This window comes from Vitis vinifera, chromosome 10, assembly GCF_030704535.1.
Source record: "Vitis vinifera cultivar Pinot Noir 40024 chromosome 10, ASM3070453v1".
Classification (NCBI taxonomy): domain Eukaryota; kingdom Viridiplantae; phylum Streptophyta; class Magnoliopsida; order Vitales; family Vitaceae; genus Vitis; species Vitis vinifera.
The window spans coordinates 5,730,254-5,744,640 of record NC_081814.1 but is presented as its reverse complement, the minus strand read 5'-3'; the positions used below and the strand labels follow the sequence as shown (position 1 = coordinate 5,744,640).

The window sequence follows — 14,387 nt, the reverse complement described above, 5'->3', positions numbered from 1 at the left end:
GAACCAGACCACATTAACATCATATACACCATCAGGCGAAACAATATTTACAATCATCACAGGAATATAACCATGGAAACTTTGAAACTGAAATGTAAAAAGAAATCCATAATACCTTGTGAAGATTGGGCCAGATATAGATCTGGCAACATCTCCACTTTGCTCTGCTATCTCAGACCTAAAAATAACATAACATGTCACATTATTTACAACTGCTGCTTTGGACTTATGGATATCCATTATTGAAGATTTGAAACAAAGTAGTCACTGATAAAGAATTTCTAGTGTACAGCTTTCTGACAAACAAAAATGGTAACAAACACAAGATATTCTGCAATCAACACCTAGACAAAAAAGAATCAATCATATGAAAGATGGTTTGTCACTTCAAAGAATCAAAAGGTGATACAAAAAAAAAGGGACAATGGGACAAGATAACACTGCAAGCACATTTTGCATCTTACAGAAGAACTGCATGAAACAATTAACCAAATATTCATGGTAATATAATATTAACGTTCGCATCCTACAAAAATAAGTAAGACATGAACGAATATTATTGTTGTGTTTGTATCCTACAATAGCACATTTTCATCATATGAAACAGAGACCAGCAGACCACCTCCATTTGCCTAAAAGGACCATTCATCACAAAAATAAAATTAGAAGCTAATTCATTATATCCTGCAAGTACAAAAATATTTCCAGAATCATTTTCTGCATTTACTTCATCCAATAACAAAAGCATCCCCAGAAAAAATATTTTCAAAATGGTTTCGACACCCTTTATTAATGAAACCATCACAGTGTAACATGATGCAAGGGACAGCTGCTAACTGCTCTTTTTATCAATCTTATTTTCAACAAGATAAGCTATTACAAACATAGCATACACAAGCTAAACATCAAGCATTAAAACCTACATGGAGAGAAAAGATAATGAAAATCCAAATGATGTTATTGTTTTTATTTTAATTGTGTTCATTTAAATTTCTTATAAAGGGACCAATAGTGAAATTGAACCCTAAAGCAGGAACGACAAATAGAAGAAAAAAAAATAGATGGTTGATAGACCTCATTATGCTCATTTCGCATTCATAATGAATATACCATTAGGACAAATATGAAAGATGGAAATGGAAGCGGTAAATACATGAAACTGATCATTGAACAGTAAAAAATGTACACAGCAAGCATTAAAGCAGATACACACCCATTTTCCCTAACAGAACGCCTTAAAGCGGCTCTAGCTTCACCAGGCTTTCCTTCCTTCCGTTTATCCATCTCCCGGGCCTGAAAAAATTTATATTAGTGAATGGAAAGAAACAGAACAGAGCAAAGTCCAAATGCATTTACTAACCTTCCACTTAAATCTGTCATCTAACATGCTTTTCTGAGCATCTGTTAGCTTCCCAACATATCTCCATATGTCCTCACCTAAGCAGTTGGAGAAATTTAGCCAAAAGCAGCCCAAGAGCAATGATTAAAAGTAAAAATAAAAATACAAATAAACCACATGCTAGTTGCTTACATCACATATGCACTAGAACATGACATGTAAAGGTATAGCCATGGAACCTTTGGGATATGGGTCCAACATGCCTATCAGTCAGACACATCCCAAACAGGTCCATTCAAAAAAGAAAGAGAAATTCCTAGTTCTTTGTGAGTAGCCTTAAGCTCAAGTTAGACATTCTAAGTTACATATTCCAATTTGGCCCAGCATATAGAATAACAAAAATGAAAAAGTAAAAACTCTTATACAAAAATTATAGACGTGCTTATGTATGTAAAAATTATTTTCAAAAATTTTGACATTTGAGGTAGTAAAAAAAAATTTAAGGCCTCAATTTTTTTAATCGGTTTTTAAATACCATTAAATTTTCAATGAGAGACTCCAAGAGTTCTTCTGTTTTATATAAAAGTTAGTAGTATTGTCTGTTTTCAAAAACAATAAACAGGAAGTATATCCCAATGTACATTAAGTAATTTATTCATCTTGTCCTGAGATCTGAGGAATAAACAAATCTGAAAGCAAGACAAACAGCAACACAACACTTGTGCCTAGAAATCCAGCCAGATGCCCCAACCCCTAAAATTGGAGAAAAGGGAAATTACCTATATACAGTATACACAAAGAACTATCTTCCTAATAAGTGAATCTCCATTTTCAGTCTAAGACCTCTAACATCAGAACGTACCAAGAATCTTATAACCTGTAGCCAGTGTATTTAAAGCAGCTTTCCTAATTTCACCATCACGCTCTGCTGTCAAGCTTGCAACCACCTGCAAAGATTTTAATTGTCCACCAATCTGTTGAAACAAATTGAAAACAGGTCAGTATCCTGAAAAAACTCAAAAAAGTCAAAGAAAAAGTTCTCTATTGTACCTCAGCACCATGATGATCTATTAAGAATCCAACAAGATCAACACTCTCTATCCGGGTCCTATTGTTCTTAGAACGCAGACCTTCCAAAATATAAGGAAAGGCTTTTTGTGCAGAATATATGTGAAAAATCTGTTTTGTCAGTTCACGCATTTTTTCTCGTACTTTCTCAATGTTGTGCCCAGACTGCAGTGCAATAAACAAAAATCATCATGTTTTTGCCAACCCACAGCTACTTACATATAGAAAAAATCGACATACAAGAAGAACTACATGTAACATGCTAGATAATAATAGTAAAAAAAATCAGCACCATACATACAACACCATCAAAAGTCAGTAATCTTTGCATAGTGTTTTAAGAAATTGAATCTAATGTAAACAAAAAATCAAATTATTAAAGTTTAAACAAAAGAACCTTCTCGATCAAGCATGGAAGAAATATGGCAGCTTCCGATTCAGTTAAAGCATAGGATTCATCTCTCAATGTGCCAAAAAGTTCAGGAAGAAATTCCAGCACCTGTTTTTTTTAACATAATAACTGAATGAGTCACATTTGATAAATCAGCATATTCATAGACCAAAAGGAAAAAAACAAAGCAATGAATGGGGGAGAATACTTAACCTTCAATAGACAGGTAGTGTTAGATTCACAGAACCGCAAAACAAACCATCTCAGAAGTATATCTAGAATTTCAATTATTTCCTTTCCAATGGACGGAAGTGCCTGGGGAGTTTTAAAAAAAGAAGGTCCATATTAAACCGGTAACAGACGATTCACATGTGCAAAGCAAATCCATGTAATCGTGAATATATCACAAATGCGACAGCAAAAGCACCTTTTGTAGCATTTCAAGACCATCAACTTGTTTCTTGAAATCTGTACTTAAAAGTCTCCTTTGCAAATCCTCTCTCAAATACTTCATAAGATCAGTCTGCAAAAAAGGTACATTTCTGGCATCTGAAAAATGTAATTTGGAAAACATAAATCAGTCCATGAACATTCAGCAAATATAACCTCAAGATCTTGAATCTGTTCTATCCTCAGCTCTTCAAATTTAAACCTGCGAACAACCATTCTTTCCCTATCCTCCTGCACATTAGCCAACCAAATTATAGTTGCTATCAATAAAATTTATATAGTTTCAAAGTTATATACATCATCTAAAGATACCTTGTTTGAATCCTTTATGTTTAACAGAGCCTGTGACTGCACAGCAATATCTTGGGCAGATATGAGAGCATCTGGCCTCGTGCCCTTTGTAGAAATGGCTCTCTTTCAAAATCATCAAGCAATCAGTATCTCATGTTATGTCTCAAAAAGAAACTAGAGCAGGTGAAACATACCGAGGATAGAGCTCTGGTTCCATGCTTCGGTATACCATTGGAAACAGATTTTCCAACCTTCAAGCTGCTTCTAGAAGCTGGGCCTGTTGAAATTGCTTTTGCTGATTCAAATGAATCTAGGAAAAAACAAAGTAGATTAGCAATAAAGAACATAACAAAGAGAAGGGAAAAAACAAAGCCAGCCAAGTCTACAACAAAAGCACCTTGAAACGGCCCAGATGGCTTTAGTCGTTCAAGAACAAGAGCTAAAGCAGGCCCATGTAGATCCCTCAAATTCTTGGACACCTGTATGGAATATAATACAAAGATAATGTTTATGTGCTAAACTAGATTCAAGAAAATTAGAGAAGGCACCAGAAAAGACGTAGCCCACGTACTATTTCCTGTCCACACACTTTTAAAATTTCTGCAAAGCAAGCCTCTGCTGCCTTTCTAACATCTGACGATTTGTCCTAAGAACAGGTCCACAAATTCACATAATTTAGGAAAAGAATAGCAGCTGCAGACATTGTACCCCCAAAAACTACAGTTAAACAAATACCGTCATAGCATATGCTGCTGGTTTTAGCAGATTCCCAGCATCAGAAAATTCATTTAATCCAGACAGTTGTTTTGATAACCAGTCAAAAAGATCCTTCCGGCCTTCTGCCCCAAGTTTAGCATCTGTTAAAGCTGCTGCAATATAAGGAACCTAGAAAAGACAGCATTATCATGATCATGGCAAACAGAAATAACAACTCAACAAATAAAAATGTAATAAACACTTACCATTTTGTCAAGATGAACAGCAGCAAGCCAAGCATCTAGAGTAGTCAATGTGCATTCTCTCATATGCTTTTTATTGTCACCAAGGCATTTCAGAATATCAGAAAGAATGCCCTGCAAAAAAACAATGCCATGATAAACTTCAAGTTTCTAAAGGATAATGAAAACACAACAAAGGATTAAATAAATATCATGAGAAGCCAACAAACCTTGCTTGACTTCTCAACTGCTGGGCCCATTGCAGAAGCAACACCACCAACAGTTGTCAAAGTAGCCATGACTAGATTTTTGTTGCTGTCATACAAACGCGCTCTAAGAGCACCAAACAATTCCACTGAAAGCCAAATAGAAGGCTATGATCAAGATATAGACAACTTTACAAGAAAAATGAACAACCACCTGAATAGAATTTTAGTTCATAGACATAAAGCAAAATAGCAGTAGCCACAAATATTCTGAATGCACAAACAGAATAAACAATGACGTCATACCAGTTCCAGTTGGTTGAATTCGTTTATTGGACTCTTCCAATATTTTATTTACAGTCTCAATTGATTCCAAACGAACCTGGGATATGAGTGAACAATGTGGTCAAGGTAATCTAATGCATGAGTAATATAAAACAAACTGGTCTAAAATATGTTATAACCAGACCTTCCAGTCAGGACTCTCTAAGCTCTTTAGCAGAACAGGTGTTATCTTTCCACTAATATCCTCGCGTGGCAGGCTATCTAACCCACCAGCAGACACCGAGGACATGGATTCTGAAGCCCTTACAGTTTTCTTTGTAACTGCAGAAGCACCCTGTAGGATGATATACTGGAATAAATAACCCACAAAAAACAAACAATCAAATATAGAACATGGAACATCAACTGGGTATACCTCATATGGGTTTTTTTCATACTCTGCATCAAGTGCGCTAAGAAGGGCAGGTTTGACATCCGTGAGAAACCCTTTGATATCTGCAGAAAGATTAAGTATTAGAACCTTGTGATAAAATCAAAGCAGGAAAACTTTCAACAAATAAGAGTGACGAATCACCTGGGCCAACAAACTTATGTAAAGCACCAATAAGCTTGATAGTAGCATTTCTAGTTGCAGCAGCGCTGGATTGCAGCCCAGTATCTTTGCAGAAATCAATCAAATCCTGCGAGAATAAAAACGGCTTCTCATTTAATTGTCAAATAAGTAATCAGGATGTAAAGAATTGATAACACCTACCAAAGATGGAAACAAACATGAATAGCCATAACAACACAAGAAAAGAATTAGGAACACCTTTAGTTTCAAATGTGAAACACCAAAGTCTTCAACTGCTGAAACCATCCACAAGATGCCCTCACTAAGGACCTTCGGATTCTTGTGCTCTTTCATGATTTTGTAAAGCTATAAAAAAGCATCATCCATAGAAAAATATGACCAAGTCAAGATTACTGAAACAACAATGGCCAATAGATATCTATGCTTCAGTATAGACACAATCTATATAAAAATATTAATTCTAAGGAAGTTTTTATATCAAACCAAATAGAGAAACAGAAGCTTCAAGCCCGATAGAAACTTGACTTACTCTTTCAAAAATGAACTCAGGACCCACTGCTTCAGAAAAAGTAGTAAGGCACTTCATGGCATGAGCACGAGTTTTGATATCTGCTACACGTTCACTTATACCTGTAAGCAATGCACATGAAGTAAAGATGTAAAAATCAGATAATACCAGAATCAACAACTTAACAAGCACCACTCCAACTGAAAGAAAACTACAAATTCACAAAGAACTTGTCACCAATTCCCCTCATAGATAAAACAAGCAAACCTGACTCCAGAATTAGTTCCCATAATAATTCTAAAATGCTTCAAATTCAGAAGATGAATACCTACCATGAAGGCAAAGTACAACACATTTTTTTGGAAATTTTGCTGCAGTAGAAGCAATGTAATTAATAACTTCAATAACTTGCTGCTGGACCTGCATTGTTCAATAAAATGTTGGTGCTTCGTAAAAATAAGAACAAATATTTATATAAAAGAGAGAATAATGGATGCATAGCACTTTGTGGTGAATGTTATTTACCCCTTTTTAATGACAAAATTACAACAATGCCACGTCACTATATTTACAACAACTTTACTCACTATATTTTACAATAACATCATCTGGGCACACAAAAGCATACACAGGTTATACAAAGGCACCAAAAGGCCAGCTAAAGAGAAGAGAGACAAAAGAACATATCCCTCTCCCAATGTAGGGCTTAGTCAATCAACGAGGTCCACCCTGGACATTGAGGAATCTCCTATGTACATTCTAACCCACTCCAAAAATTTATACACGATGGATTGTTTGATTGCTTGATGCACTTTTTCTATATTTTAAAAAGCTTTTTTGTTCCTCTCCTTCCATATGGTCAAGAATTAGTACTAAACAAACTTCCCTAAATTTTCAAAATTTATATTAATCTTTCCAAATAATAATTGCTAATTTATATCCAAATTTCAAAAAATCAATAATTTCAATCACTCAAAATTTGTGTATTCTTTTACAAAAAATGAAACTCCAATAAATTTTAATTATATTTTTAATATTTTGTATTTAAAATCTCACATTTAGGATGAATAAGTATGGCATTGTTATTATGTAGTTTAGTACTTGCACTTGAATATTGGTTGTAATATATAACAACTACAAACATCTTAAATTGATATAATTGTTAAATAACTATAAATTATCAAAGAGAAATAAAAATAAAAAATCAGACGAAACACATTTCTTATTAACTTGTATCACAAATTTTAACATATTATCATTGACTTTAAATTATTATTATCCGTACATAATTTTTATTCAAGTTTGATAAATATATATATATATTTGAAACTTTTTATAATTTATGTAACAAAAGTATTTTTTAAATCAAATAAATTAAATATTTCTTATGCAATTACAGATTTGTAATATAAAATTATATAATTTTAAAAACTTACGTTCTGAAACACATTTCTTATTAACTTGTTTCACAAATTTTAACATATTATCATTGACTTTAAATTATTATTATCCGTACATAATTTTTATTCAAGTTTGATAAATATATATATATATTTGAAATTTTTTATAATTTATGTAACAAAAGTATTTTTTTAAATCAAATAAATTAAATATTTCTTATGCAATTACAGATTTGTAATATAAAATTATATAATTTTAAAAACTTACGTTCTTGGTCCTCTCAAGTGAATTTCACGTCCAGTGATGCATATCATGCAAGTAAGATATTATAAAGCAATCACACACCTGACACAAAATTAAACTTCTGTGCTTTATTAAACTAATAGGTCACATTCCTTGTACATAGTCATGCCTAGTAATCCTTCCATACACATTAGAAAACACTTCAAATACCTGAACATTTTTCTCATTCCAACCAGGAACGGTGCAAAGTAAGCGAATAAGAATTTCAACAGACTGGTTAAGGTCCTGCACACCTTCCACCTGTTGTTTTAGGGAACCAATCGCTGCAATAGACAAGAAAAAAGGGAGTTTATTCATTTATTTTTATTTTTTTAAGATAAATGCAATGACAGAGTAGAAAAGCATTCACGAGCAAGATATCAAATGTTTACATACACATTCCCACGTCATCCACAATTAAGACAAACTTCACTGTTTTGTTATTGTTACAAAGACAACAAAAGGTTCAAGTATACTTACTAAATATTCAGGAATGAAAGTAAGTCATAAACATTCAAATGAACAACATAAATTAAAAATAAATAAATAACCATCACTAGTTCAACATCTAACAGAACTTAAAAGCAAGCAATAACAACAATTATACAATAAGTCCATTAATATCCTGCATGTTGAACAGCTTGAACACCAATTTGATCAGATCAGAAAGCCATTTACTTGCTCAGTACAATTCATCCAAGCAAGCTTTGCAGACACATAAACTGGTATCACAAATAGTGTTGACCAAAAAGCAATTTGCTTCCTGATGGAAGAAAGCAAGTCTTTCTAACCTTTTTTTTTTTTTTGGATAGACAAAGAGAAGAAATCAAATATAAATACGCCAAGTCTTTCTAACCTTTTTGTCACCTTAGCTAGAGTTATTGCTCTTTTTTTTTCTTGGAGAAGTACTCTTCTTTTCTTAGAAACAATATTTTCATACCCTAAAACTATCTTGCATGTCTATATAACCATATTCTTATGTTTGCCTTTAACAGTCAAGAATGAAAAAATGCACAAAAAAGCTAATTCCAATTTTTCCACCATTCCAACTCATCTTTGAGCTGGAAAGCTCTTAATAATACTTTTTGTACTCTACTTGATAGACCTAGAAATCATAGCTAGGAGAAGCAGCCTGGTTCAATTGGTGGGTCTGACAAGGACAAGAGAAAGGATAAAAGAACTTGAACCAAGGTTCCACTAGACGGCATTAATTCTATGCCCAAACAGGAGATATGACCTCAAACAGTCTGGATAGGGGAGACAATCCTTGTCGGTTACAACCCAAGAAGCTAGGATAATGAAAATGATGGCTCAAATCTAGAACGCCTGAAAAACAAACTCCTCAGCCTGTACCCAAGCACAACACCAAAAGAGTCATGCTTAGAGACTCCAGTGACTTCTCAAAGATAAAGGGGGGAAAAAAAGGGCCCTCATATGAATCACTGGCATTTTCAAAGCTTTTCAGGCCTTCATTATCATATAGAAAACCTCTTTTTCTCATTTTTCAAAATCAGAAAATAGATGGATAAATTCTATTAAGAAAGGCATGTACAGGGATGTTCAAACTCGAGATGAAAGCATGCTTGTTAGATTTGTACTTTTATTTCTCGATTTATTGAAAAAGCTTGATGCAGTTTATTTAAACTAATGAACTTGAATTTTGATTTTAAGATGGAGGATAATAGATTGATATAGCAAAAACTGGCATGAGCCAAAACGAGGTGACAAGCCAAGTATGGAATCAATGGAGGACTTAACAATTGCAAATACAAATAAGAGATTGTTAAAAGAGAATAATTATATAGAACCTTCAAGCCTTTCTTTCCATGCAGTGCTCTTCAATTGAGAAATAGTATCAGCCTGTATAAGAGAACCTAATCTGCTTTCAATCTCTTCAAGACTCATATCTGCTGGCTGCAAACAAAAAGAGAAACCAAATACGGACGCCAATTGCATGTCATAGAGAACCACAAGAGCACAAAACGATCAACATACAGAAACCAGAGACACATGGACATTTTACCTCCACATCTTCAGGTTCAACAGATTTTGAAACTTTTATCTGTCCACCACCTCCATCACTTTTCTTATTGCCACCAGATTTCACTGGTCCTCCTTTTTTGTTAGCAGGCTGAGCAACAGCCCAAAATCTCAGTACAAGAAGTTCAAGATGGAAATGTATGTCCAGCATGATATTATATAAAGAATTAGTTAAGAGTAATAAAAGAAAAAAGCTCACAGCTGCTTGAACAGGTTTCTTCCCACTAAGCATGCTCGCTGCTGATTTTTTAACAAATGAGCTGTCTGAAGACTACATACAGCATAACCATATATGAAACCTTAAGTTATGATCATAAGTATAACCGAAAACAAAAATATCATGTAAAGACAATAAGGTAAAACAAAGCATTAGACAAAAATAATATATAGCATTTAATGACACACAAAGAAGTGAGAATTAAACACAGTATAAACATCAAATGATTCAACATTTTAAGCCTGGACAAGATAAAGCATCAGACAATAATTTCTAAAAGCAGTAGAAGATTTCCACTTTATTTATCATTTTTCTATTTCTTTTTCACTGCTTAGGAAGTGGAGGAGATGCTTCCAAACAAATACCAATTTCTCACACATTAGAATGAGAACACTGATGGTAATTTTTCAAGACAACCTAATATGAACTTGATTTATACATTTATGGTACAGGAAAATAGTAGAACACAGACAAATACACCTAACTTTGCCAAGTAGCAAGGGTGATGATGGGAAGAACCAAAAGATAGGAGGCTCTCAAAGTTTAAGCATCAAACCAATTAAAACTATGACAGTTTCAATGAGATAAATTTCAAATAAAACATTAATTTTACAACATTTTGTGGATGGGGCTAGCCAGTTAACTAGTGACCCACCATAGGTGTTTTGCCAATGGAGCCAAAACAGGATTAGGAAAAGCAACAACCCTATGAACCAACACATCTCTAAGTAAACTAGAAAAACATTTACAAAACAAAAAACACAAGCAAGAACTCCGACGGCAAGGATAAACGCACCTCATGACCCGAAATGTTTCCCATCGAGGTTTGAACCGAACCTGCCATGTTGTAACAAAATATGTAAAAAGAAGCAAATTATAAGAGAAGAACAAATATCAAAAAAAAAAAAAAAAAAGCAATTGTACTAGAACTATAAGGAAAATTTTTCAAACCTGAGCTTGTACTAGTAGTTACACCACCCCCAGAATTTCCAATCATTTCAGCAAGCTTCTTTCTTCTAACGTCATCAAGTTTCTCCAGTGACCTCTCTAATGGCCTCATACCAACCAACTAAAGAAAACGTACAAGAAATATTATAACCGAAGTTACACTAGAAAAAGCAGCTTTGTAGGCAAATGGCAATATAATACATCTAGAAAGAATACCTTTGCTATTGCGGCCAAAGCTGAAAATGCTGCATCCCTCACTTCAGGAGTTCCATCGTTTAAACACTACATAAACCAAAACTATCTATTTACACATGATTTATTTTTAACAAAAAAAATGTATAAAACAGTAGCTAGAAGTTACAATCAATGTAAATCAAAGACAAACTTCATACATTAACTATGTGTACTGCACATAGCTACTTACTAAGTTGTTACAAATAAGAAAATATAAAAGCATAAGGAGGTGACTAATTGTATTAAAAAACCAATGACCCATTGAATTTATTGTACACTATAGGCATTGGGAGACTTCACATTCAGAAGGATGGGTTTCAAATTTCCTAAAGATGCTAATGACGCTGATCACAAAGGCACTCAAGCAGCACTTGAGTTCTAGGATTACCTCAGGGTTTCTAGGATCATTTGGAAAAAGAGTCAATAAGAATAGTTGTGTTCCACTGAACAGTTCCTAAATCTTCTTATTGTGACCCAAGTTCAACACTTGATATTCAATTTTTTTTAGGTATCAACCTTGGGTGCTGTTTGACAAAGCCAAAACCCAAACAGCTGTGTTAAGGCCAAGATGAGCTAACACAGAATTTCCTCCAAAAAATGAAGATGGGAGCAATTTCTGTTAACAACCAGAATCACATAGGAAATGGGTCCAGCCTGGTCCATTTCACAAATTTCTGAAACAGACCCATATCTAGCAGGATTGGATCAGGACTAACACCCAATAAGACGTAAGTGCAGGCAGCACCAAACACATGAAGTCTCAGACACTGATCAATTAAATTTCTTAGGCCTAGCAAGAAACGGTAAAGAACAAAAATAGAAAAAATAAAAAATAAAAAGCTTCTGTCATAGATCCACTGACCTCCATACAGATTGGGACATAGTCCTTATGCAGCTTGAGAACAACAGCCTTGTTGCTTGTCTCAATACAAAACGTTACCCAGTTTAGAGTTAATGAGCGCACAAGTGGAACTTTGTTTTTCACTGCAGTCTTAACATCTGCAATAAACAGCATTTGAGCATTTCAATAAAATATATATACTAACAAACTAGTAAGACCACGGAAGAAAAAATTAAATGGTGGATAACTCATTTTATGAAATGACACCTACACAAGAAGAGAAAATGAACATAGCAATCATAAACCTTGTGCAACAGCTATGCAGATGTCACATAACATGACTACTTTGAAGTTAAAAACATCAAGTGGTAGGCATCAAAGCTCAAGTTTTATCTTCAGCAGAACTATTCCAAATCTGCTAGTGCATTATTCAATTCCCCACCAATTATAATGGTTACATCATAGCTCTTCTAGTGATTAGCAGGTATCACAAATCTGTAATCAGAATAATGCAACACTAACTTTTTTTTCTCACCCTCTCACACAGGTGTTGATACAGAAATACAAAATTTTCCATCATTAAACCATGGAATCCTTACCAAAACCACCTGTTTAGGTTAGCTATATAATAGCAATAGCTAGATTTTATGCACTTCCTGAAATTAGCTGATATCATAATCTTTAATCAGTGTAATGCAGCACTAAAAAAAAAAAAAATCTCACCCTTTCGCACTGGTCTCAAAATGGGAATACAGAACAAGCCATCAATTAAGCACAGGATCCTTATCAAAACTACCTGCTTAGGCCACAAAAATCCCCTTCTATTTATAAATTTTTCACCAACAAACATCTTCTAAATTGATCAGGTTACAACTCCAGGTTGATAAATATGGTATGGACTGCCTGTTGAGATTCTAGACCTACAGTAGATTACTAATATTGACTAAGATTTTTTTCCTATTTAAAATTGTGAGCTAGACAAACTCTTAAATCAACTTAATTAGTTATAAATATAAAATAAATTGAAATTTACAACTATAAAGATAAACATGAGGTCAGAGCCCAACAGACATCCACAAAATCAAAGGATGAAAATAAACCATAACATATTTATGCAGTGATCTATAAATTGCTAACTCATACGTACAATTCTTATAAAATGTGGGTAATACCAAATTTTAGGAAGCAGCTACTTATACAATAATGTTAGGGACATCAAACATCAACAGAAACATATCAGAGGCAATTAAAATAACGTAAAAACTTCATCAAATAACTTGTTCTTTGACTGAAAACAAAACCCACCTTCAACGATGTCAGCTAGATTTAAGCACCCAGCCTTGTGCATTGCTTGTAGAGTTTGAGTAAGAGATTCTGCCAGAGTAGGTTTTTTCTCTTTCAATTTTTCCTATCCAAGCAAAAAAGAATAGATAAGAAATCAACACAACTTAAATAGCTCACCTTTGAAGAATAGAAACTGAAAGTATAATGTCAAATTCACATGAATGTAACAATACATTGATGTTAGATACAGAAATTTGGAGAGCAACAACAATAAGATATCTGTATACTGAAAAAAATAACAACAATAACTTCAGGAACAAACATTCCATCTCATTTTAGAAACATAAGACATTAATCAAGACAAAATTATCTATAGGAAACATTTTATCAATCAAAAGAATAATTTAACGGAAAAGACAACAAAGAATAGACCTTATGTACAAAGAGGTTCTTTTTATATTAGTCATCAAACATCTTATGAAGAGTAATTACCACTAAATGTTAATAAAGAGTATGAATGTCCACATAACAATGAAGGCACAGCAAATTAAGTTGAATGTCCAATCTGAGGCTGAAAGGATGACTGTAGCTAATCTCCAGCTCCACTTCCAAACTATTTTCCAATATGGATAAAATTAAACATAGATAAACAATAGAGCTCTGAAATGGCTTCCAGAAAACTTGTGCCCATGGATGGCACCAAATGCAGACTAGCCATGTGTAGTTTTCTTTGAGTAATACAAAGTTTTTTTCACAGGATGGCCAATGCCCACCACCAAAAGGGTAATTGCATCAGTAGACTGAAAGTAGGAGGGCTTTGGCTGGTGGAGGAAGAACCGATTGTGTCAGGATGACTAGTTTCTTCCAAGAATTGTATGCAAGTCGAGGGGCTAGTTTTCGAGTTGATACCTGTCTGGAGGCTGCTACATTTAGGAAGGAGGAGGTGCTGTTTTTTTATTTTGGATAGGCTTGTTTGTAAGAACTCTTAATGCAAGCTTCCTAGCTTTGACATCAAAGAAAAGAGAGGCAAAGGATATAAAAGTGTGAGGCCTCTACAAATTTAGATTGAAGGAAGTTACAGGGCAGGTGA

At 33.9% G+C, this 14,387-nt stretch overlaps 1 protein-coding gene across 3 annotated transcripts in view; it reads right to left on the bottom strand.

The window, feature by feature from the left end:
- LOC100267797 (protein MOR1) overlaps positions 1-14,387 on the bottom strand; it is a 32,629-nt gene that overhangs the window by 5,192 nt on the left and 13,050 nt on the right. For all 3 annotated transcript variants that reach the window (XM_059739954.1, XM_059739952.1, XM_059739953.1), the window contains exons 11-42: positions 13,319-13,421; positions 12,035-12,171; positions 11,155-11,220; positions 10,942-11,059; positions 10,787-10,827; positions 9,973-10,044; positions 9,757-9,864; positions 9,542-9,647; positions 7,905-8,017; positions 6,383-6,470; positions 6,072-6,172; positions 5,780-5,887; positions 5,543-5,648; positions 5,384-5,463; positions 5,153-5,302; positions 4,990-5,065; positions 4,708-4,832; positions 4,502-4,612; positions 4,275-4,424; positions 4,111-4,185; positions 3,937-4,018; positions 3,734-3,849; positions 3,561-3,662; positions 3,405-3,479; positions 3,226-3,321; positions 3,012-3,113; positions 2,805-2,906; positions 2,390-2,572; positions 2,202-2,313; positions 1,361-1,437; positions 1,214-1,293; positions 116-178 (exon numbers count right to left, since the gene is read on the bottom strand). In XM_059739954.1, coding sequence (XP_059595937.1) covers positions 116-178; positions 1,214-1,293; positions 1,361-1,437; positions 2,202-2,313; positions 2,390-2,572; positions 2,805-2,906; positions 3,012-3,113; positions 3,226-3,321; positions 3,405-3,479; positions 3,561-3,662; positions 3,734-3,849; positions 3,937-4,018; positions 4,111-4,185; positions 4,275-4,424; positions 4,502-4,612; positions 4,708-4,832; positions 4,990-5,065; positions 5,153-5,302; positions 5,384-5,463; positions 5,543-5,648; positions 5,780-5,887; positions 6,072-6,172; positions 6,383-6,470; positions 7,905-8,017; positions 9,542-9,647; positions 9,757-9,864; positions 9,973-10,044; positions 10,787-10,827; positions 10,942-11,059; positions 11,155-11,220; positions 12,035-12,171; positions 13,319-13,421 — 3,224 coding nt within the window. The remainder of the gene's footprint in view (positions 1-115; positions 179-1,213; positions 1,294-1,360; positions 1,438-2,201; positions 2,314-2,389; positions 2,573-2,804; positions 2,907-3,011; positions 3,114-3,225; positions 3,322-3,404; positions 3,480-3,560; positions 3,663-3,733; positions 3,850-3,936; positions 4,019-4,110; positions 4,186-4,274; positions 4,425-4,501; positions 4,613-4,707; positions 4,833-4,989; positions 5,066-5,152; positions 5,303-5,383; positions 5,464-5,542; positions 5,649-5,779; positions 5,888-6,071; positions 6,173-6,382; positions 6,471-7,904; positions 8,018-9,541; positions 9,648-9,756; positions 9,865-9,972; positions 10,045-10,786; positions 10,828-10,941; positions 11,060-11,154; positions 11,221-12,034; positions 12,172-13,318; positions 13,422-14,387) is intronic.